This window comes from Delphinapterus leucas, chromosome 8 (assembly GCF_059928025.1).
Source record: "Delphinapterus leucas isolate spDelLeu-1000000601 "Yukka" chromosome 8, BTC_Dleu_Yukka2, whole genome shotgun sequence".
Classification (NCBI taxonomy): Eukaryota; Metazoa; Chordata; class Mammalia; order Artiodactyla; family Monodontidae; genus Delphinapterus; species Delphinapterus leucas.
This window is the reverse complement of record NC_143136.1, coordinates 8,134,828-8,157,577: the sequence shown is the minus strand read 5'-3', so window position 1 is coordinate 8,157,577 and position 22,750 is coordinate 8,134,828. Positions and strand designations below refer to the sequence as shown.

The 22,750-nt window shown below is 39.5% G+C and overlaps 1 protein-coding gene across 5 annotated transcripts in view; it reads left to right on the top strand.

The window, feature by feature from the left end:
• The window catches only part of DIS3L2 (DIS3 like 3'-5' exoribonuclease 2), a 388,363-nt gene that overhangs the window by 58,758 nt on the left and 306,855 nt on the right, over positions 1–22,750 (top strand). For 4 of the 5 annotated variants that reach the window (XM_089916218.1, XM_089916219.1, XM_089916217.1 and 1 more), the window contains 2 exons: positions 3,283–3,336; positions 11,674–11,775. In XM_089916218.1, the coding sequence (XP_089772344.1) occupies positions 3,283–3,336; positions 11,674–11,775 (156 nt within the window). The remainder of the gene's footprint in view (positions 1–3,282; positions 3,337–11,673; positions 11,776–22,750) is intronic. The other variant, XM_089916220.1, reaches the window with a different exon arrangement.

Here is a 22,750-nt window from a genome sequence, read left to right as displayed (position 1 = left end):
TCTTGTAACAGTCTTTATTTTAAAAATCTGATACAAGTGTTGATACTCCACCTTTCTTTTGATTTTCATTTGCATGGAATATCTTTTTTCCATCCCTTCACTTTCAGTCTGTATGTGTCCCTAGGTCTGAAGTGGGTCTCTTGTAGACAGCATATAGATGGGTCTTGTTTTTATATCCCTTCATCCAGTCTGTGTCTTTTGGTTGGGGCATTTAATCCATTTACATTCAAGGTTGTTACAGTATGTACGTTCCTATTACCATTTTCTTAATTGTTTTGGGTTTGTTTTTGTGTGTCTTTTTCTTCTCTTGTGTTTCCCACCTAGAGAAGTTTCTTTAGCATTTGTTGTAAAGCAACATTAGTAAATTAGGGGTACGATCAGAAGGTTTGAAGATGCCAGCACCAGGGAGGTATAGCAGGAGCCAGTGACATGAAATTCTAAGTATCTGGGGATTTTGATAGAGAATGGGAGAATTTTTAAAGCTGTAGTGGGGAAGCAAGGGGGAAACATTCTTCTTCTGGTCCCTGAGCTATATGGGATAGGAGAGAGAAAATCGGCCCCCTTTGAGAGCACTTGAAGGGAATTGGTCACATCAGGTTTCAGTGGAGGCAAGGAGGCACCAGAGCATTCAGAAAAGAGATGGAGGATTTGGAGCCACCAGTTTCAGGCTTAGGAGAGGGTTGAGGAGGAAAATGAGAGATGAGGGTTTGGGGCAGATTAGGCAATGGTTATAGAAATATGGAAATGGAAGTTCTGGACTTATGTATGTAGGTGAGTAAAACAAGACATCTGCTAGAAGTCTCTTTCAGTTACAAGCCCATTTCTTGAGTTGCTTTCCTGACAGCTTCTTCAGGCTGTGGGGATGACCGTGGTCTGCTGTGGACTCTGCTAGAGATTTTTCTTTCTTAGTGTGATCTGTACTCTCAGGGGATCTGTTCCTGAGGTCCAGTTCTTAAGAGTATGCTCCAGTCAAATTGCAAACATTTTTCTTGAACAAGGCATGTGTCCCTCCTTGTGTGCTTTTATATATCAGGAAGTGTGTGATGGACAATCAAGTATAGAATCTTTTTGGTCCTTTTAGTAGTTTTTTTTTTTTTTTTTTTTTTTTTGCGGTACGCGGGCCTCTCACTGTTGTGGCCTCTCCCATTGTGGAGCGCAGGCTCAGCGGCCATGGCTCACAGGCCCAGCTGCTCCGCGGCATGTGGGATCTTCCCGGACTGGGGCACGAACCCGTGTCCCCTGCATCGGCAGGCGGACTCCCAACCACTGTGCCACCAGGGAAGTCCAGTAGTTGTTCTTTTCAACAGAGTCGAGATATTTTATAATAACTATACATCGAGTATATAACCTTTAAAAATTGCACATCACTGTTATATACCTGTAACTTATATGACATTGTACATCAAACATATCTCAATAAAAAAAAACACAGACAAACAAAATAGAGCAAGATACAGCCCTGAGCAACCTGTTTCTTTCCCCTGAGTCCAGCTGTGGCATCTCTGAGTGCTCTGTAATTAAAGGTACTTTCAAAGCAGAAGGCATTCTCATCTCTATACTTCTTCATGTACTAACCATTCACTGAGCTTGAAGGGATGATAGAAGATGAGCAGTTGAAAAAAAAGGAACTTGGGTCAGAAAATGAATTTTAAAAAATCAATGAGTTTACTTTTATTTATTTGGAGTGTTTATTTCCTCTCACTGGACTGTAAGCTATGAGGGTAGAGCCTATCTATTATTACTCTCTCTCCATTGTGGCCCCATCACTTAGCATAGTGCCTGTCATGCTAATTGTCAGGAGATATTTGTTGAGTGAGTGGATGAATATTGAGGATAAATATAATAAGCCTTTTCCTCCCTCTCCCAACAAGAAACAGCTGCCCTAAAAGTGAAATTGCAGTGACATTCATAGAAAAGGGACTGGCCTCTGGGAGCTTTGCCTGCCTTACTTCCCAGGACCTCTGTCTCTTACCCTAATACAGCATGGTGGTAGAAGAGTATTTGCCCTCTTAATCACTCTTGCCTATATTTCCTTTCCGATTTATGTTCAAATTTTACTCCTCCATCAAGGACCAGGTCAGACACCATCTCTGGAGCCTTGCCTAGTGCCCCTAGCTGAAAGTACGCTGTCCCCTCACTTGTGGCATTCTTCATGTTTTACTTTATAAACAAAGACTGAGCTTGGTTCTCACTCTCCCACATTGTCTGTCTCAGGGTCTGGCACATAATCAGAATTCAGTAAATAATTATTAAATTAAGGACTGAATGAGGATTTATAGTAGTCTGTGTGGGATTTAACAGTAATATAAACTGTTGCTTGGAAATTTGTAATTTAAACATGGTGTACCAGTGAAAGAAGGAATTATTTTCTGCTTTATTTTATGCCCTCACCTATTTTGTTAATTGTGTATCTTTGAGTCTTTCAGTATTTTAGGGGAGAGATGTTATTTAAAACAGTTTCTCAAGACACCCTTTGAGTCTGACTCTTAGGAAAATAACTGCCTCCATCCATGTGTTCCAGTGGCCTTCAGTTGCAGCTGTAAGTGGGGAGGGTTACAGCTTCCTGCAAGAGTCTAAAATACTGAACTGCTGTTGAAGATGGCCCCACCTGCACCCCTGTGCATAAATAGAGGCAGACCCTGACTTCGTGCTGGACTGACGTGAAGTTGAAGGCAGACTGGGTGGCCTGGCTGTTGGAGCCAGGATTCCCACTTACATTAAGAGCTGGTTCTGGACCATTTTGAATTATTGACTCATTCAGCTCTGCAGAGGGGCCAGAGTAAAAAATATGCATCCAGCCCCTCGAGACTAAGTATTCAACCTGGAAGTCAACCTGTATCACTTTGAAAATTGTCACAGAAGCAAGCAATTGTGGGAAGGTCTTACAGAATAAAAAAAGGCCATTGTGTAGTGAGGCATAATCCCCCGTAACCTTGTTCTTAAAGTAAAGGTTTATATTTGAAGACTAGCATATAAGGGCACATAAAATCCCAATAGTTGCCACTTTCCCACTCCACGCCAATCTCTGTTGCTTCTCACCTCTGCCCATTCACTGCAAGGTGCCAGTGTGAGCTTTTAGTGTTTGATAGAACTCTGTGATACAGACATCAGTATAAATCATATTTCATGCATTTAATGAATAGTTCTCATACATCTAACTTGTTTCCTAGATCGAATTGTTTAATTAATTTTAAACTTTTTATTGACTAGTAACATATGTATGGAAAGATTGTAAGTGTATAACTAGTTAAATTTTCACAGGTTTTATTTTTTATTTTAAAGGGTGTATTGAGAATTAATCCGAAGAAGTTTCATGAAGCCTTCATTCCTTCCCCGGTAAGTTCAATAACTTTATAATAAACCCAATGTCACATTTAATTTTTTAGATGTGCTGTAAAACTGAAATCATATATTCTAACTAAAAAACAGAGTAGTAAAACAAAATTGAGGATGGGCAAGGATTTGTTTCAAATTTAAATAAACAAAATTTGCCTTTGGTTAACAGCCCCTTCTGCCAATCTTAAAAATCACACTTCAAATGAAAGGGATGGCATTTGTTACTAGGCTGCAGGGAGCAGCTGAACCCACACAGATACCCACCAGTTCTTGTAATTGGACACCCTTGGTTTATAGCTTAAAAGGATTTATGGGTTTTTCCATTGATTTAAGTTAATCTCTCCTAAACAAATATGCTGTGTACTTTCAATCTACTGCATGAGCTATTCTGCAACTTTGTCCAAAAATAATGTGTATTATTTTTTTTTTTTCTGGTCAGTTTCTCACTTCACTTTTACGCAGGTGATAGGACTTGGTACAAGGCTTTTTACCATTGGCTCTTTATAGTCTTTCTTAGGTTCATGACTCATTTTAATAGGCTCTCTCTCATTAAGGGAAGTTCACTCTGACATATAATTAACAGCAGGTCTCTGGATAATGTTTGATTGTGCAAAGCTGGGAGAGCAGTATTCTTAAATTCTTGGCCTAACTTTTCCAGGATACCATAAATAGGATAGCCATAGAATTAGATTTTTCACAGTGGAAGAGATTATAGGAAGAAACTTCGGCTCATAGATGAGGAAATGGAATACATATATTTCAGTTAACTTATTTCATTTTGTGAAATGACAAGTTTAATGAGAATACAAGTTCAGTCATGTACTTCATAGGTATTATTACTGTTGTTGTTTCAATAACCTAAGACCTATTCTGAAGTTCAGTTTTGTCCTTTTTTCCCTTGCCCTTGTCCTGAAGCCAAGGATTCACATTTGTATCTCAAGTTTAGGTCTTACCCACTGGCTTAGATAAAAGATGTCACATGTCACCTTGTTCTCTCTTAGTCATTTTCTGTTCCTGTGACAGAACATGGTATATATTGCTGACCCTGGTGCTTAGATTATAGAATTGAGTGTCAGATTTGAGGTAGTAACTTAGCTGCGGGAGCTATTCCATCAAACAGTTTACGTGGGTGTTAGATTTCAGAGTTTGCTCATAAGGTGAAATTCACATTCAATAATCATAAAAATTACCAATGAAAATCTCTTAGGAATATGCCATGTTGGAGAGGGAGTAACCATCTCTCAATAAGTCTAGCATAACCAGCATTTTCTCCACATTAGAAAGGGTGATTGTTTCTTCTTTGGCACACCAGTTGAAGGAGCTCAATTATACTAGGGGCCCCACTGTGTGAAAAACATGGATTTTCTTTTTTTTTTTTTCTTTTTTTTTTTTTTTGCGGTACGCAGGCCTCTCACTGCTGTGGCCTCTCCCGTTGCGGAGCACAGGCTCCGGACGCACAGGCTCAGTGGCCATGGCTCATGGGCCCAGCCGCTGCGCGGCATGTGGGATCTTCCCGGACCGGGGCACGAACCCGTGTCCGCTGCATCGGCAGGCGGAATCTCAACCACTGCGCCACCAGGGAAGCCCAAACATGGATTTTTTAAGCACGAGAATCATACCCGTGCAGTAAGGAGTTCACCCTGAGAGGTACCTGGGAACTGAGCAGATCGCCCTCCCTGCACACTGAGGTTTGCTCTCATCGATGGGAATGATAGGTGGAACTACATACAGTATTTTGAAAATTTTTCTGCTAGCTTTCTCTCTTTCCTGAGTACACAGTATTGAATTTCCCTAAGTTAGATCCCTATTAGGCCGGCTCCTAACGAGTGTATGGCCTAGGACAAAATACAGATGGAGGCACACATACCTTATATTAAATATTTAAAAGTTATAAATCAGACTAACAAACTGTTAAGTAAAATACATTCATGACAGATAAAATATAGTCCTTGCCAAGTATACCTCCGTGTACTTGTACTGGGGTTCAGATGTAGAATTCTCAGACTCCTCGGAGCTCCATGGTGAAAGGTGGCTGCATGGAGAGGGTCCACCTCTGGCCTGCCCCTCTTCCCTTCCCAGATCTTGCTCCCTGTCCCCTCTTTGCTGCCCTCCTGCCTCCTCCCCCGCATTCAGCAAGGGCCCTTGCCCTCTAGGTGAGCATCTTATCCCACATGTCCAAGCTCTGCCCATACCCTTTAGAAATACCCACCCATTAGCCACCTGTCGAGTCTAGGGGTGCCACCTGTGATGTGGTCTGCGTTTGGGAAGATAGACCTGGGGAAGGTGCTTATATATGCCCTGGAAGTGGGCTTGGGGCTGATTACAATCCATTTAGCCTTGAGAACTCCTTACCTGTTGAGGAGGGGTGTGGTCGGAGGAGGGCCAGAGCAGAGGTCCTCTGAAGTGTTGGCCTGGTTATGTTCCTGTAAGTTAAGTTCATGTGATTTAAATTTGCAAATGATGTGTTGCCACTGTTTAATCTGGCTTGTTAAAGGAAGTTAAGCAAAAGTTATTGATGTTTCAAAAGCTCAAGTTGTTCTCCCACTTGAAATTGTATTCCTGGCATGTCCTATTTAGAATTTTTTACACAGTTGTGGTATTAGGATTGGCTTACTTCTATACCTCTTTTATTCTCTTATCTGGCCGCTGATGGAGTAATAAAATTGTCTCAGAGGGAGAAAAAGTGCTAAATGACTCACCTCTACTACAGAAGCTCTATCAAGACCCAGCTGTAAGTGATTGTAGATACTCCAGTTTTGGACACTGGCACAATCCTGCATTCTAGTTTTGTAGATTTTCTGGTCAGTTTCAGGTTTTAGAAGCATTATGGAGAGCAGTTGAAGGGGGAGATAGTAGAGGCAATGAATTACATGTAGGTAGATCCCACCACTGGTCTAGATTTCTGAGTATACGTAGCTTGTGCCCATGTCAACTGTGAACTTGTATGAACTGGAAAAATGCTCACAGGTAGACTAGAAGGTAGGATATCAGATGCAGGGCCTGTTACCTGTCCCTGCTTTAGCAGGGACAATAAAGATAGGAATTGATAGAAGATGAAGCCTCAGCTCTGACAATAAGAAATGGAAAGTTTCCTTAATTGTAAAATGAAGGGGTGGATTAAATATTGTCTAATGTTCTTCATAACTTTAAAATTTTAAAGTTTTTGGAGAAACAAAAATACACTAGATTTGATGAAATTATTTAGGTTTATTCTTACTGACTCTAAAAACAGTTGAGAACTTATACAGTGTCACTTTCTGTGTTAAAATATCTACATATATCAACAGGCTAGAAACAATGAATTGATCATCAGGTATAAAAAAGTACTTTGTTTTGGGGGAACATGATTTAGGTTTATTATAATTTCTACTGATAGAAAGTTGATATTCATTTTCCTATGACAAACTCAACATACATGGGATGTTACTTCTGTGTGTACCTGATAGTGTTCTCTTGTTCTCAATAAAAGTAAGAAAGAACCATGTAACTTTTTCACAAAACCAAGATAAATTGATATTATTGAGGTGTCTTTCTATCCCATTTGGGAATAAGATAAAGAGGAAAAATGGACCAGATGTAAAAACCTGGCTTTTTATTAAAAGCACAGTTTCAGTTCTGAATTATATTGGTGCAAGGAGTTCTGTAGCTTTTTTGTGCATCTCATCATGGGAGGCACTCTTTGTACATCTGTGGAATTTATTTCTGGTCCAAAGGGAGCTATTCCATCGGTGGAGGATGTTCTGACCATCATAGTATACTTGGGCTATCCTCCCCACTCCTGCCTCCTATACATTTAGTTAGATTACCCATAGATCCCTTTATATTTCCAACAGGTTGATCATTATCCATTTTTCTTTTTTTTCTATTCTTTCTGATGGATAGAGCAAGTCTTCTGGCATTCAAATGAAGGAATGAATTCCTTGGCCTTAAAAAGTAGTTAAGAGGTTATACTGCTGGAAACTCAGCTGTGCTCCAGACTAGAGCCTCCTTACCTATGCTATGGATTTTCTTCTCCTATAAGTACCTATGCTATTTATTTTCTCTTATTTCATGTACACTGCTTTTTTTGTTTACAGTGTATGATGGATGTATATAAAAAGAAATGTATCTTTGGGAAAACAATTACAGTTTGTTAATTTGGAAAAAAAAGTTAGGAGGGATTGACTCAAACTTTTAATATTGAGCTGTCCTCAAGTATCTTTTTTTTTTTAATTGGAGTATAATTGCTTTACAATGGTGTGCTAGTTTCTACTTTATAACAAACAAAGTGAATCAGTTATACATACACATATGTTCCCATATCTCTTCCCTCTAGCGTCTCCCTCCCTCCCACCCTCCCTATCCCACCCCTCCAGGTGGTCACAAAGCACCGAGCTGATTTCCCTGTGCTATGTGGCTGCTTCCCACTAGCTATCTACCTTACGTTTGGTAGTGTATATATGTCCATGCCTCTCTCTCGCTTTGTCACAGCTTACCCTCCCCCCTCCCCATATCCTCAAGTCCATTCTCTAGTAGGTCTGTGTCTTTATTCCTGTCTTACCCCTAGGTTCTTCATGACATTTTTTTCCCTTAAATTCCATATATATGTGTTAGCATACAGTATTTGTCTTTATCCTTCTGACTTACTTCACTCTGTATGACAGACTCTAGGTCCATCCACCTCATTACAAATAGCTCAATTTCATTTCTTTTTATGGCTGAGTAATATTCCATTGTATATATGTGCCACATCTTCTTTATCCATTCATCCAATGATGGACACTTAGGTTGTTTCCATCTCTGGGCTATTGTAAATAGAGCTGCAATGAACATTTTGGTACATGACTCTTTTTGAATTATGGTTTTCTCAGGGTATATGCCCAGTAGTGGGATTGCTGGGTCATATGGTAGTTCTATTTGTAGTTTTTTAAGGAACCTCCATACTGTTCTCCATAGTGGCGGTACCAATTCCCATTCCCAGCAGTGCAAGAGTGTTCCCTTTTCTCCACACCCTCTCCAGCATTTATTGTTTCTAGATTTTTTGATGATGGCCATTCTGACTGGTGTGAGATGATATCTCATTGTAGTTTTGATTTGCATTTCTCTAATGATTAATGATGTTGAGCATTCTTTCATGTGTTTGTTGGCAGTCTGTATATCTTCTTTGGAGAAATGTCTATTTAGGTCTTCTGCCCATTTTTGGATTGGGTTGTTTGTTTTTTTGTTATTGAGCTGCATGAGCTGCTTATAAATTTTAGAGATTAATCCTTTGTCAGTTGCTTCATTTGCAAATATTTTCTCCCATTCTGAGGGTTGTCGTTTGGTCTTGTTTATGGTTTCCTTTGCTGTGCAAAAGCTTTGAAGTTTCATTAGGTCCCATTTATTTATTTTTGTTTTTATTTCCAGTTCTCTAGGAGGTGGGTCAAAAAGGATCTTGCTGTGATTTATGTCATAGAGTGTTCTGCCTATGTTTTCCTCTAAGAGTTTGATAGTTTCTGGCCTCAAGTATCTTTAAAATAAGAGATGCTGCAATAGATGCAGGCTTCTGAATGAATCAAGTAAGAGCTGAGTTGTGATTCAGTATCTATAGATTTGTGTATTGTTCGAGGTTCAAGTCAGCCCTGCTTCTCTTCGTTTCTTGGGATAGAAACTTGACAGTACCAGCATCTTACCCTCTTAACTCTCTAAGCTAAGAGTGGTGTAGCTGCTTCTGAAAGAGGCATCTGATTGCATGCGTTTTGACACATGATGGTGGGTTCGGATGACCTCTGGACAGCTTTATGTTCATTGTAGAGAAGTTGGAGAGATCCCATTACTTTATAAATTGCAGAAGGCAGTTGATGATGTTGTGCCACACTTCAGTTGTTCACTCTTTATTTACTGGTTGCGTCTTCTTATTTCTCTGAGAAGCTTATCACGAACCGTCTTTGTGACTGGCACGGTAGCTATTCCTTAGGAACTAGGGTGGGTCAGGTTTGGCAAAGTGTGCAGGCCACAGCTGCTAGCCTGTGGCTAAATTGGAAATTGAACAGAAAGACTGTTCTAAAGATCTCTAATGGTTTGTAATTGGAAACTGTAAAAAAAATACTGAGTATATGAAATCCCATTCTGTGAGTGTGGTGGTGAATTTGCAGTGTTAATTTTATCTTTATTTAAAATACCATAGTAATCACCTGCAGTCTGTTGAGCGTAGCATCAACTGTCTCTAGTAGAGAAGTTTGAGTGGTGGCTTTCCAAGCCAGTTTGCTGTTACCTCCTTTGAGAAAAAGTAACATTTTACTTCTCTCTTATCCTCTGAAAAGAAGCACATAATATAAACTCTTGGAAGGATGAAAGGATGAGAGTACATGTTTGCATGTTTGTTTTTTTGCATATATGTATTTTATTTATTTATTTTTTTACAGCAGGTTCTTATTAGTTATCTATTGTATGCATATTATGTATATATGTCAATTCCAATCTCCCAATTCATACCACCACCACCGGCCCCCTCCCCTTCCCCCCTTTCCCCCCTTGGTGTCCATACGTTTGTTCTCTACAGCTGTGTCTCTATTTCTGCCTTGCAAACCGTTCATCTGTACCATTTTTTCTAGATTCCACATATATGTGTTAATGTATGATATTTGTTTTTCTCTTTCTCACTTACTTCATTCTGTATGACAGTCTCTAGGTCCATCCACATCTTTGCATGTTTGTTGGTGAAACATTTTGAAAATGTTTAATTTTTTCATGGAAACTTATTGCTGAAGGCATGCTTTTCTTAGCTACCTTTTCCATTTAATTATTTTTGCAAAGTAATTTGGCTTAATAAGAAGACTCTGGCAACTAATTAAGTTTGGCAGTCGATACCTGGGGAGTTCACTGGGGCTACACTGCTTCAGGTGGATTGTTTTTAAGTATGTGCTTGAGGGGAATTCCCTGGCGTCCCAGTGATTAAGACTCGGGCTTTCACTGCTGTGGACCTGGGTTCAATAGCCAAGACATGAAAACAACCCAGGTGCTAACTTAAGACTCGGGCTTTCACTGCTGTGGACCTGGGTTCAATAGCCAAGACATGAAAACAACCCAGGTGCTAATCAACAGACGATTGGCTTAAGAAGATGTGGTATATATACATTGGAATATTACTCAGCCATACAAAAGAGTGAAATACTGCCATTTGCAGCAACATGGATGGACCCAGAGAATAATGCTTAGTGAAGACAGAGACAGACAGAGAAAGAAAAATACTATATGGTATCACTTATATATGGATTCTAAAAAATAATACAAATGAATCTATATATAACAGACTCACAGACATAGAAACAAATTTATGTTTACCAGAGGCTGGAGAGGGTCAGTTAAGGAATATGGAATTAACAGATACAAACTACTATACATAAAATAGATAAGCAAACAAGATTTACTGTATAGTACAGGGAATTATATATAATATCTTGTAATAACCTATAATGGAATATAATCTGAAAAAAATAACTGAATCACTGTGCTGCACACCTGAAACTAACACAGTATTGTAAATCAACTATACTTCAGTTAGAAAACAAACAAACAAACCACATTGCTCTCTCTGCCACTTCTTTGGGGGGAGTGTGACTTTGCTGGTTTTCTCCTAGAGAACCCAACTCCTGGAGCTGGTTGTTGCTCCTGCCCTTGTTTGGTTTTCTTTGGGGATTATATCAATGTGTTGTTGTTCTTCTGTTTTCTTGCAAATTGTCTACTTTTTACCTTTCCCTTACAAAAATTCAGTCATGTACAAAAGGTACTATCATGCTTTATTTTATTTAAAACAAAAAAGGGTAACTTACTCCTTTCTCATTTCAGTTATGAAAGCATGCAGTCCTCGTTTTCTTTCTTTTTTTTTTTTTTTTTTGCGGTAGGCGGGCCTCTCAGTGCTGCGGCCTCTCCCGCTGCGGAGTACAGGCTCCGGACGCGCAGGCTCAGCGGCCATGGCTCACGGGCCCACCCGCTCCGCGGCATGTGGGATCCTCCCGAGCCAGGGCACGAACCCATGTGCCCTGCATCGGCAGGCGGCCTCTCAACCACTGCGCTACCAGAGAAGCCCCTCGTTTTCTGCTTTATGCATTTTTGTTTGTTTGGTTTGGCCTGTCTACAGTAGATCTTCTCTTATTTGGTGATTTTTTAGTATTATGTTAACCTGTTCTTCTGTGTTCATCACCATTTCTATTAGTTCCAAAGAGCCTGAGCTTCCTCTAGGTCTGTTTGTGGTTAAATACTAGTGTTCCTGTTAACTCAGTGGACAGATTGTAGAGTCTACAGTTTTTAAACCAAGGAAGTAATTTTTTGGTTCCAAGCCTTGGTAAACTGACTACTTTATTTCCTTCTCCAACCTAGGATGGTGATCGAGACATTTTTATTGATGGGGTTGTTGCTCGTAATAGAGCCTTGAATGGGGACCTGGTGGTTGTGAATCTGCTTCCAGAGGAGCAGTGGAAGGTGAGTTAAATTTTCCTTTTATAACTGTAGACTTCTCAGAGCCTTTTGCAGTAGTGCATCAGTGAGACATCATTAACTGAAGCCGTCACAGACCCCTGAGGCCCTTGGTTGCCTCAGAAGCAGACCACAGAATTCTTGGGACATAGAAGCATTGGGTGCGCAGACATTTAATGATTTCGGTTCACCTTGTTCCCTCCCCTATGATCTGTCTTCCCTGTCACATGCTTTGCATTGGTTTCTGGTAATTTTTAGGATAGAAAAAAAGCTTGCAGGGGACATTCAAACCTGATACATATTAATATCCCACATTTAATGCTGGGAGAACTAGAAAGACAAAGCCATAGGGATGGTGCAGTCTTCACATATTCCTGCTGCCTCTCCTGGAGAACCCAGGCAACACATATCTAGTTCTGTGATGTCCAGTTTGGTAATTGGACTTCTCGTGGCAGATAAAAATAGACTGTGTATTTTTATAAAACAGAAATTTGGTAGCAGACGAAAATGTTTTTAACATGAGAATATTCTGGGTTTTAGTCTCCATCTGTGTCTGTCAACTGAAAAGGAAGATTTGGTTTTGTTTTGACTATTGTTTTAAATAAGGATCAGGCACTAGAATGATTCATAGCAACAGTTTCTTTGAATTGTCATATAAAACTGGTAACTTGTATATCTAAGTCTGAATTTTTCTTCCTAGTATTCTTTTCATATTTTGAATTTTATTTTATTTTATTTATACAGCAGTTTCTTATTATCTGTTTTATACATATTAGTGTATATATGTCAATCCTAATCTCCCAATTTATCCCACCACCACCACCTACCCCCACCCCCGCCCTCTTTCCCCCTGTGGTATCCATACGTTTGTTCTCTACATCTGTGTCTTTACCGGTTCATCTGTACCATTTTTCTAGGTTCCACATGTATGCGTTAATATACGATGTTTGTTTTTCTCTTTCTGACTTACTTCACTCTGTATGACAGACTCTAGGTCCATCCACATCTCTACAAAATGACCGAATTTCATTCCTTTTTATGGCTGAGTAATATTCCATTGTATGCATGTACCACATCTTCTTTATCCATTTATCTGTCGATGGGCATTTAGGTTGCTTCCATGACCTGGCTATGGTAAATAGTGCTGCAATGAACGTTGGGGTGCATGTGTCTTTTTGAATTATGGTTTTCTCTGGGTATATGCCCAGTAGTGGGTTGCCCATTCTAACTGGTGTGAGGTGATACCTCATGGTAGTTTTGATTTGCATTTCTCTAATAATTAGTGATGTTGAGCATCTTTTCATGTGCCTCTTGGCCATCTGTATGTCTTCTTTGGAGAAATGTCTATTTAGGTCTTCTGCCCATTTTTTGATTGGGCTGTTTGTTTTTTTTAATATTAAGCTGCATGATTCCTAGTATTCTTTTTCTTTTTTCATTTATTTATTTATTTTTGGCTGCGTTGGGTCTTCATTCCTGTGTGCGGGCTTTCTCTAGTTGCGGTGTGTGAGGTTTATTCTTCGTTGCTGTGTGCGGACTTCTCATTGCGGTGGCTTCTCTTGTTGCCGAGCACGGGCTCTAGGCGCGTGGGCTTCAGTAGTTGTGGCTTGTGGGCCCCAGAATGCAGGCTTAGTAGTTGAGGCATATGGGCCCAGCTGCTCTGTGCCATGTGGGAACCTCCCAGACCAGGGCTCGAACCTGCATCCCCCGCACCGGCAGGCAGACTCCCAACCACTGTGCCACTAGAGAAGTCCCCCTAGTATTCTTTATATCATATCTTTTATTTTATTTGGCTCAATTTATTGCTACTCAAGAATTTGGTATCCTCTTCAGTGAGAGGTATTACAGCAGAGTGATTGATAGAGTGGACTTTTAGGCTAGGCTACTTGGGTTTGAAGCTCATCTTTGCCAGTCATCTGTATAACCTTGGGTGAATTATACACCCTCTCTGTCCTTCAAATACCTCATCTGTAAAATGAGAATAATCATAGTACCTACTTCATAGGTTTGTCGTAGTATTAAATGAGAATATATGTAGAAATCTTAGAATAGTGCCTGACCCATGGTAGCAGCTCAAGTTTTTATTATTAATTTTTTCCAGAAATGTGGGAAGTACTACCTTATCTCAGAGCTTTGTTGAGGCAGAAATTAAATTCTTCTTTTTATCTGATAGGGCTATAGTAACTGAGTAAGACCTATGTGTCAGGAATTTGTAGGGTGCACGGAAATTATTAATGCTCAAGATGGACATAGTTGTTGCCCTCATGGAGCTTTTAGTCTGGTAGGGAGTGCAGGTAGGAAGAGACAGATACTACTCACACTTATACAAATTTAAGGAAAATTTTGATTAATGCTGCGAAGTTAAGTGCAGAGTGTTTTACAAGAGTGAATTATCCTAGTCCAGATCTACCTCTTCACCTCCCCCCAACTCCCATCCCTAGTTGCTGACAATTGTGGATAGTCTCCTTACTTGAGTCTTGAAAACACAGCTAAGGGTTGGCTCCAGGTCCTAGGAACATAGGTTGATTTAGGTCATTTCCTCTTTTCCTGAAAGCATCATCGAGCAGTGTTGACTGGGTTTAAGATGACAGGAAGAATGCATTAGGGTCTGGTCAAACCAAAGGAAGTATTCCTAGAAGTCATAGAGAGAGTAAATAGGCAGCATTATAGTAAAGATAAGCCAAGGAACAGAAAAGATGATGGATCCCTTCTACTTAAGGGGTGAGAATGGATAGACTAGAAAGAAATAGAAGAGTGTTTAGCAAGACAGATGGATCTAGAGCTGACCAGGGCAGGTATGAGGTATTGACTGGTTAAAGAGTTAATGGAATGGCTGTGTTAAGTGTTAATTTCTTTTTTTTTTCTGCGGTACGCGGGCCTCTCACTGTTGTGGCCTCTCCCGTTGCGGAGCACAGGCTCCGGATGCACAGGCTCAGCAGCCATGGCTCACGGGCCCAGCCGCTCCACGGCACGTGGGATCTTCCCGGACTGGGGCACGAACCTGCGTCCCCTGCATCGGCAGGTGGACTCCCAACCACTGTGCCACCAGGGAAGCCCTTAATTTCTTTTTAAACATTTTAATAGAGATCTTGAAAATATATGGAAACCTAGATGGTTTCACTTACTGATGAATTCCACTAAACATTTAAGGAAGAAATAGTCCTTGATTTTACAAAAACGCTTACAGGAAAAACAAGAGAAGGATACCTTTTCCAACTCATTCTGTGAGGCCAGCATTGCCCTAATACCAGAACCAGGAACGGACATTTTAAGAAAAGAAAGCTACAGACCAGTACTCCTCACAAACATCGGTGAAAAAGTCCTCACCAAAATATTAACAAATAAAATCCAGCAATGTATTAAAAGGATAATACAACATGAGCTAGTGGGGTTTATCTCAGGAGTGCAAGGCTGGTTTAATATCTGAAAAGCAATTTGGTGTAATTCACCATATTAACAGGCTAAAGTTAACCCCATATTTAAATCAAATGCCATCATTTTGATAGATGCAGAAACTATATTTGACAAAAGTCCACAACCATTCATGATAAAAACTCATAGTAGACTAGCAATAGAAGAGGACTTCTTCAGTCTGATGAAGAATATCTAGGAGATACTTATAACTAACATTATTCTTAGTGGTGAAGGAGTGAATGTTTTTTTTCTACTATTGGGAATGCGGTAAGACTGTCCCTTCTCATTCCTTTTATTCAACATCATATTGGAGATTCTAGTCAGTATGATAAAGCAATAGAAAAAAACATTTAGATCGGAAAGGATGAAGGAAAACCTTCTTTATTCTCAGACTGTGTGATTTTCTATGTATAAAAACCTAAGGAATTTAAAAGAAAAGCTACTAGAACTAATAAGTGAGCTTAGCAAGGCTGAGGGACAGAGGCTGATATACAAAAACCCATTGTATTTCTATATAGTAGCAATGAAAAATTGGAAGTTGAAAACTTTGTTAAAGTACCATTTTTAATAGGATGAAAAATATGAAATACTTAGGGTTAAATGTGACCAAAGATGTGTAAGACTATAAAACATTATTGAGAGAAATTAAATAAGGCCTCAGCAAATGGTGAGAAGTACTGTGTTCATGAATTAAAAGACTCAATATTGTTAAACTGCCAATTCTATTCAAATTGATCTGTAGATTAAGCATAATTCCAAAAATCCTAGCCCTTAAGCAAGGAGGAGGAGGATGTTTAGTGAAATATGTTCTCAGGATTAAGCATAGGAAGCCCAGACCAAAGAGGCTATAGTCAGGAACTTTGGATGAAATCCTTTTAGCTCTAATTTGTAATGTTCCGCCTATATTATTTCTGCATTCCCCCAAGTGTAAAAACAACTTTCCAGTTAGCAGTACACTTCTTTTTTTCAAAGATTTTTTTGATGTGGACCAGTTTTAAAGTCTTTATTGAATTTGTTACAATATTGCTTCTGTATTATGTTTTGGTTTCTTGGCCATGAGGAATGTGGGATCTTAGCTCCCCAACCAGGGATCGAACCTGCACCCCCTGCATTGGAAGGCAAAGTCTTAACTACTGGGCTGCCAGTGAAGTCCCGAGCAGTACACTTCTTAAAATGCAAAGAGTCCCTGTTTATCCTCTGTGTTGTCCAGTCTGAATCTCTTTAATAGTCAGTCTTGTGGAGAGAAATATTGCAGAGGCTAGAGTGGACCATGGCATCTTTCAAGTCAAAAGAAAAGTAGGCTAAGTCCCTAAATCTTGGGTGCTGGGTGTTGGCTGGGACCTCAGAAATGGTGCTAGAGCCTAATTGTAGAAAACCTCTGATGGTTTTCTTACCAATGCCTAAGACTCCTGAATCAGCACAGAAAAAGGAACTTTGGAGCCCACTTGGTTTTGGAGACTGCCATCAGAGCTACTGGCAGGTGGACCAGGCACCTCATCAAGAATCATAGCAGTCACTGTCCTGTACAGGAATGGGCAGTGCTGGGGTTTCTAGGCAGATGGGTAGAGGGAAATAGAGGGACTCAGAAGGCCAGTATTAGTATTAGTATTGAGGAGTCTGGAGAGGAGGTGATATTCATGAAGGAGGTGTGCAGAACAAAGCTGAGAGTAGCTGTTTTTTGTCAGAGAAAGATGGATGTGAGGATACCTCATTAGAATTGAGGCCAATCCTATAGGCCAGTGCTTGTCTCTAGCTTGCAAATGATTCACCTGGGGACTTTGTTGAAATGCAAAGTATAATTTAGTAGATCTGAGGTGGTGCCCCAAATCGTGCATTTCTAACAAGTCCCCAGTCAACATTGGTGCTACGGGTTCTGGAACCATCCTTTGAATAACAAGGCTATAATATGTGAGTCAGGAGAAAAGAAGAAAGAAGCAGCTAGGGAACTGGGGGAAGAACTCTCTGGGCCCAGGATCTGAGACTTGGTTGGTGGGAAGATAGTTGAGGAAGAAATGTGCACCTTAACACTTGTGGCTGAGCCATGATGTCCCCCTGAGAGACTGGATCCTGAACCTCTTATTATTAATGACATCCTTTTGAGCAAGGATTGGAATGGATATAGAGAAAGACCTAGACTGGCAAGGAGAACCCTACCCTTTGTGTTGCTGGTAGAAGTAGAGTCGGGGTGATGACAGAGGGGCTGCCTTGGTATGTATATAGGCCCTCTTCGGCTTTCAGAAGATTTGAAATGTAGAGAGTGGCTCAGGGTTCCTTACTTGTTCCGTTTCTGTGGAGTTCCTAAAGGTCTTCACAGTGGCTGCCTGACAACTGCTTTTTATATTAAAGTCACCCCCATTAAGTATGTCTCTTAGGCCTCATTGGAATAAGTATTTCACAGCTTCCCATTCTGAAGAGGGGAGCTCTGTTGGCTATAGCCCACCTGTGACAGTTGTTGGTGACAGGGTCAAACTAGGGAGAAGAGAATATTCAGACTGTCATCAAGAATCCCTGACATGTAGAATATAAACATCTCAAAGCATACTGGCCAATTGTATTACAGGTTTGTTAGTACAAAAGCATATTGTTATCAAAGGAATCTGTCCTCAATGGTGTGAGCAAATGCGAATTAATTGGATTATTCATCTTTGCTTCTCTATTCTTGTGCTCACCCCTCTTGGGTATGTAAACAACAGTTCTTTTAGGTGTAGTAGTAAATAGTCAATTTATTTCACAGCATGTTTTTTGGCAAAATAGATAGCTGTAGAAGTATCAAGCTGTGAGGCAATAATAAAAAATAATTTGCTCTTATATAACAATTATAATTTCAGAATTCCTCCATGCTTTTAGTAGTTATATGTGATTTATTACAGTCATGTAATGGAGGATTCTTGAGGCAAATGATAGTTTCTTTGTCAATTTGGAAATTAAGCAACTTGTTTGAGAACTTGGAGTTTTGGGAAACAGAGTAGAATCCATATGTCTTGACTTAGCTTAATGTTCTTTCCTTTCCTTATGTTTGTTTTTTTTGCTCTTTTTTTTTTCCTGTGAGGGTGTGTGTATGTATTTTTATAGCCTGAGGATTTGTGGCTTTCCTCAGGTTTTCAGAGTGGATGGATGTGTCCCCAAATGGTTAGAAGCCATTGATCTTGATGATTCTGCCTGGAACAGTTCAGGGTATCTGGTGGCTTTTCATCCTCCACCCCTCCTGCCCTGTGCTAGATGCAGGAGGTACAAACTCAAATAGGTCACATGCTTTGCTCTTAAGGTGCTTGTAGGCTGGTTGGAAGAGGGATGGGAACAGTTGTAGTATGGTTTGTACGATAGAGAAATACATATTGTTATGCGAGCACTAAACTGAGAGAATTTGGGAAGGTTTCATAGAAGGGGTTCCATTTGAACTATGGTTTGGAAGATGGGAATGGAGAAGGAGAGAGGTTTGGTTTTGTTTTAGGATGAGAATGATTTGTTTAGGGCTGAGAATTATTTGGCAGGAGAGGGTGGTGAAAATTTCCACTTTCAGGGAGGAGCATATGAAGTAAGGCTCTGTCTTTCTGCCATGCAGTTGGCTGAGTGCTGCAGCCCCTCAACCAACTCTCTTAGACACTGGCATAAGCAGGGAATTGCTAATTGTTCCCAAGATCCCCCCCTCTAGGAAGACTAACATCCTTGACCCCCCTTTTACTGAAGCTCACAGTAAGTATCCTGCTCTTTGTAAACTCGTCTAATTGTCATGTATTTGATCTTAGCCCCACCTCTTCCATTTTCTTTTCTTTTCCCCACCAAGTTCATCTTCCATAATCATCAACAACCTGGTCCTTTATCTTTTTTTAAACTATAATAAATTCATCCTATTATTTTTCTTCTCTTAAAAATCAAATACTATAGTACATTGCAATTAAGTGTATGTAGACTCTGTGGATGCTGCTGCTGATTGCTAACTTTTTAGTGCTAACTGTGTACCAGGAACTGTATTTACTGCTTCACACCATTCTTTAGTCTGCTTTTATCTCTATCCCAGTTTCGTGAATGGGAAACCTGAGGTTTAGCTTAAGCATCCTACTTATTTAGGGAACAAATAAATATAACTAGGGAGTGACAGTGTTGGGATTCAAATTCACATCTCTTCATGTCATGACCTCATTGCTATTTGTTATTCCATAGGTGCAAAGGAGAGAGTTATTTGATCTGTAGATAGATATTGTCAGGTATCATAAAAATCAACATAAATCCAGAAAATAATAATACATGATTTAGCATTAGGCAGTATCCTGAGTTGCCATCATGGGTAAAGAAGATGACTTTATCAATTGAAACGACCAAAGGCCCAGTATTCTTTTTTTTTTTTTTTTTTTTTTAAAGCAGCATATAGTATCTTTTTATTATGAGTTTTACTGGTCTTGATCTAGTATTTCAGTTAATTTTTTTTTAATTTTTAAAAAGTTAAAAAAATCTTTTACTTAGTAGCTTTTTATATATATATATATATTTTTAATTTTTAAAAGAATTTTAAAATCTTTTACTTAGTAGCTCCCAGTATTATTCTTAGAAGACAAACAATTTAGAAACAATTAATTAGAATTCGAGTGAACTGAGTGGTTGTATCCTAAGGCTAGAGAGATATGAAAGCTACCCCAGGGCATTAGGGAGGCAAGTATTGGGAATGTGTCTTACCAGACATCTGCCCTACATAACAGATCGAAACCGAGAGAGCTAACCCAATTATAAAGTGAAACCATGAGCTACAGCCCGCTGGACAAGACATAGAATCAAAGAGGTTATAGACTCAGATGCCATTCTGGCTTGTTGGCAGTGGATCTCAAATTCATGGGACATGTGACACAGGTATTCAGAAGGCAGGTAGGCATTTGTCATATAGAGGGTGCCTTCTTCTGGGACTTTGGGACAGGGTTCTAATTCCAGAGATGTGAGACCATCTTATTACAAACAGACTGTTGGAGGCAGCCACTAGGCTGGGAGTCAAGGATAGGATTTAATCCCTGAGCTAGGAGAATTGGCTAGAGCGGTACTGGGAGCAAGAACCAAAGCAGAAGACCAACCTTGAAAGCCAGAACTCTGGGCCTTCTTTGGCTGTACCAAAGGAGATTTGGGAACCCAGAATTCAGCTCTGGTATCTTGGATCTGGGGGTTGGGTTAAAGCTAGGCCCTCCGATAAGAGGAGCCAAAGCTGTTTAAATATTAACTTCTTTGCTTGATTGGAAACTAGGGTGAGCAGCTTAGTTGATGCAGCCATAGTGAGTAGCCCAGAGAAAATCAGAGTACAGGAAGCTGATAAGAGCGTATTAAAATTAAAATCAGGTGAAACTGTGAAACAGAAGCTGACTAGCTGAAGAGTCAGGAGTGGATTTCAAGTGAAATCTCTTCTCATTGGAACTTAGCTTCTATATTCTTCTGTCTGAATATTTAAAATATAGTAAGACAGACTGGAATATATTTGATGTATTGATACCCAATGGAAAATTATAATGTTATTCATTTATCACCCAGGTATTTGTTGAATACCTGCATTGTACTTGGGAATAAATCAACCAAACACTTCGTTAGCTAAGTCTAAATTTCTCTTGGGACAGGATTATTTTACTTAATTTACAACAGAGTAAAGTTTATACATGAATTAAGAAGGATGGAAAAGCAAGGGCAATTATTCTATGTTTTCTAACATGTCTATTGTACAGTTCCTAAGAAAACTTATTTTTATGCAGAATGCTAATACTTCAGCAAGGGAATAATAGAAGTATGGATGGACATTTTGGAAGAGATTAGCACAGAAAGAACTTGAGTTTAAAAGAATAAAGGAAGTGCTGATAGGAGTAACTACTCTTGTTCTAAATTAAACAAACAAAAATCAAAGTGCACATTTAATCCCCAACTTTCAATGGCTATTCCAAACCTTCTTATGGTCACATGAAATTGGTCTAGTACAGTAAATTGTTTCCTTTGACAACTAACTTTTCCTTCAAATGATTGTTTTAAAGTTTTGTCTTCCAAGTTCTTCTTTAAATATGCACCCATCATACTAGATTATATTTAATCCAATCTCTTATATAACCACTATCATTTTGGATTGCTCTCAATTCCAGTGGAATTCGGATTTCTTAGAACTGTTTGGTTTCTTGGCCTGCATGGCAGGCCCAAAAAAGACTTGGAAGGTACTTAATCTTGGAGGGCAAGGTCTTTGGAGCCTCCACCCATAACAGTATGGTAGGTAAGGTATATCTACTACCATGATCAGATTTTCCCAAAATTGTTATATACACAAACCTATTTTTAACAATCATCTTTTCTTCTTCTTTATTGCCAGCTCTAGGATCAAATACATCAGGTTCTTGCCTGCTTTAAACATGCCTTCAGATCTCTGTAATTCAAATTGAAATGTCTGAAATAAGGAATGTATCATTTAAGGATAGAGTAGCTTATTTGTGCTGGGAAACTCCCAATTAATATTTCAGGATTATTTGCTAGAAAACTAATTCATTCCTCCTTAACTCCATGGAGATGGTTTGGTGAAATTCACATTCATTGTAAGGAATGAGTTAATATAGGTAAAGTACTTAAAGCAATACTGGCATATTATAAATGCTCCAGAAATGTCAGATATTACCACTATTCTTCTTTGAAAGGAGGACTGAGAGTTACAGTTAGGCCAAGATCATAATAATGACTCAAGTTTACTATTCCCAGCTCTTGAGTTTACCACTGATAACATTTGCTCATAGCAGACATAAAATGTTCATATAAAATGTTGACATAAAATGTTGATGTCTCAGTATGCATTCCTTTGAGGAAATTGCTGGACAGTTGTATGCTAGGCAAGATTATACTGTGGAATGATGTGGTTTATTTCTTACTCATGCCCTTTGCCCATCAAGCTCATCTAGGGTTTTGTTTTCAATGATCATCACTCCAGAGCCCAGGCTGAATGGAACAGCTGCCATCAGGAGTACTCCCCTTTTCTGTGGCAGAAGGAAACAGAGCCCTGGCGGGGCCACATTTAAAATGCCTTTGTCCCAAAGCGACTTCATCAGTTCTGTTCACAACTCATTGGCCAGAATGAGTCACCTGGCCCTACTCAGCCACAAGAGGGCCAAGAAGTACAGTTCTACAAATTGTCTGCAAGTAGGGATAGCAGGAAATATCTGGTGAACTGCACTGATGACTGTCACACTGGATTAATTAGATTCATTGTACTTTGCATTCCTGACCAGCCATCTGAAAAGTGTGTGCCACTGGTCATTAGGGAGATCAGGCGAAAATTTCTATATCATTTACTATACATACATCACCACTAATGGAAAAAGAATTCAGAAATACCTGAAAATGATCTAGATGGTCTTTAAGATCACCCTTAGTTATGTAACTCTTGCTTTAAACTACAGTGTGTAATATAAAGTAAATTTGTTGATCTTCAAGTTAAGCTAATGGTGTAATTTTTGTAAGTGAAAAGGCAAGGAAGGTTTAAGGAAGTATACTGGCATTTATTTGGTAATATTTATAAACCATAAAGAGTTTATCACTAGCAGTAGTATTTTGATATTGTTGCTTGCTACTGCTA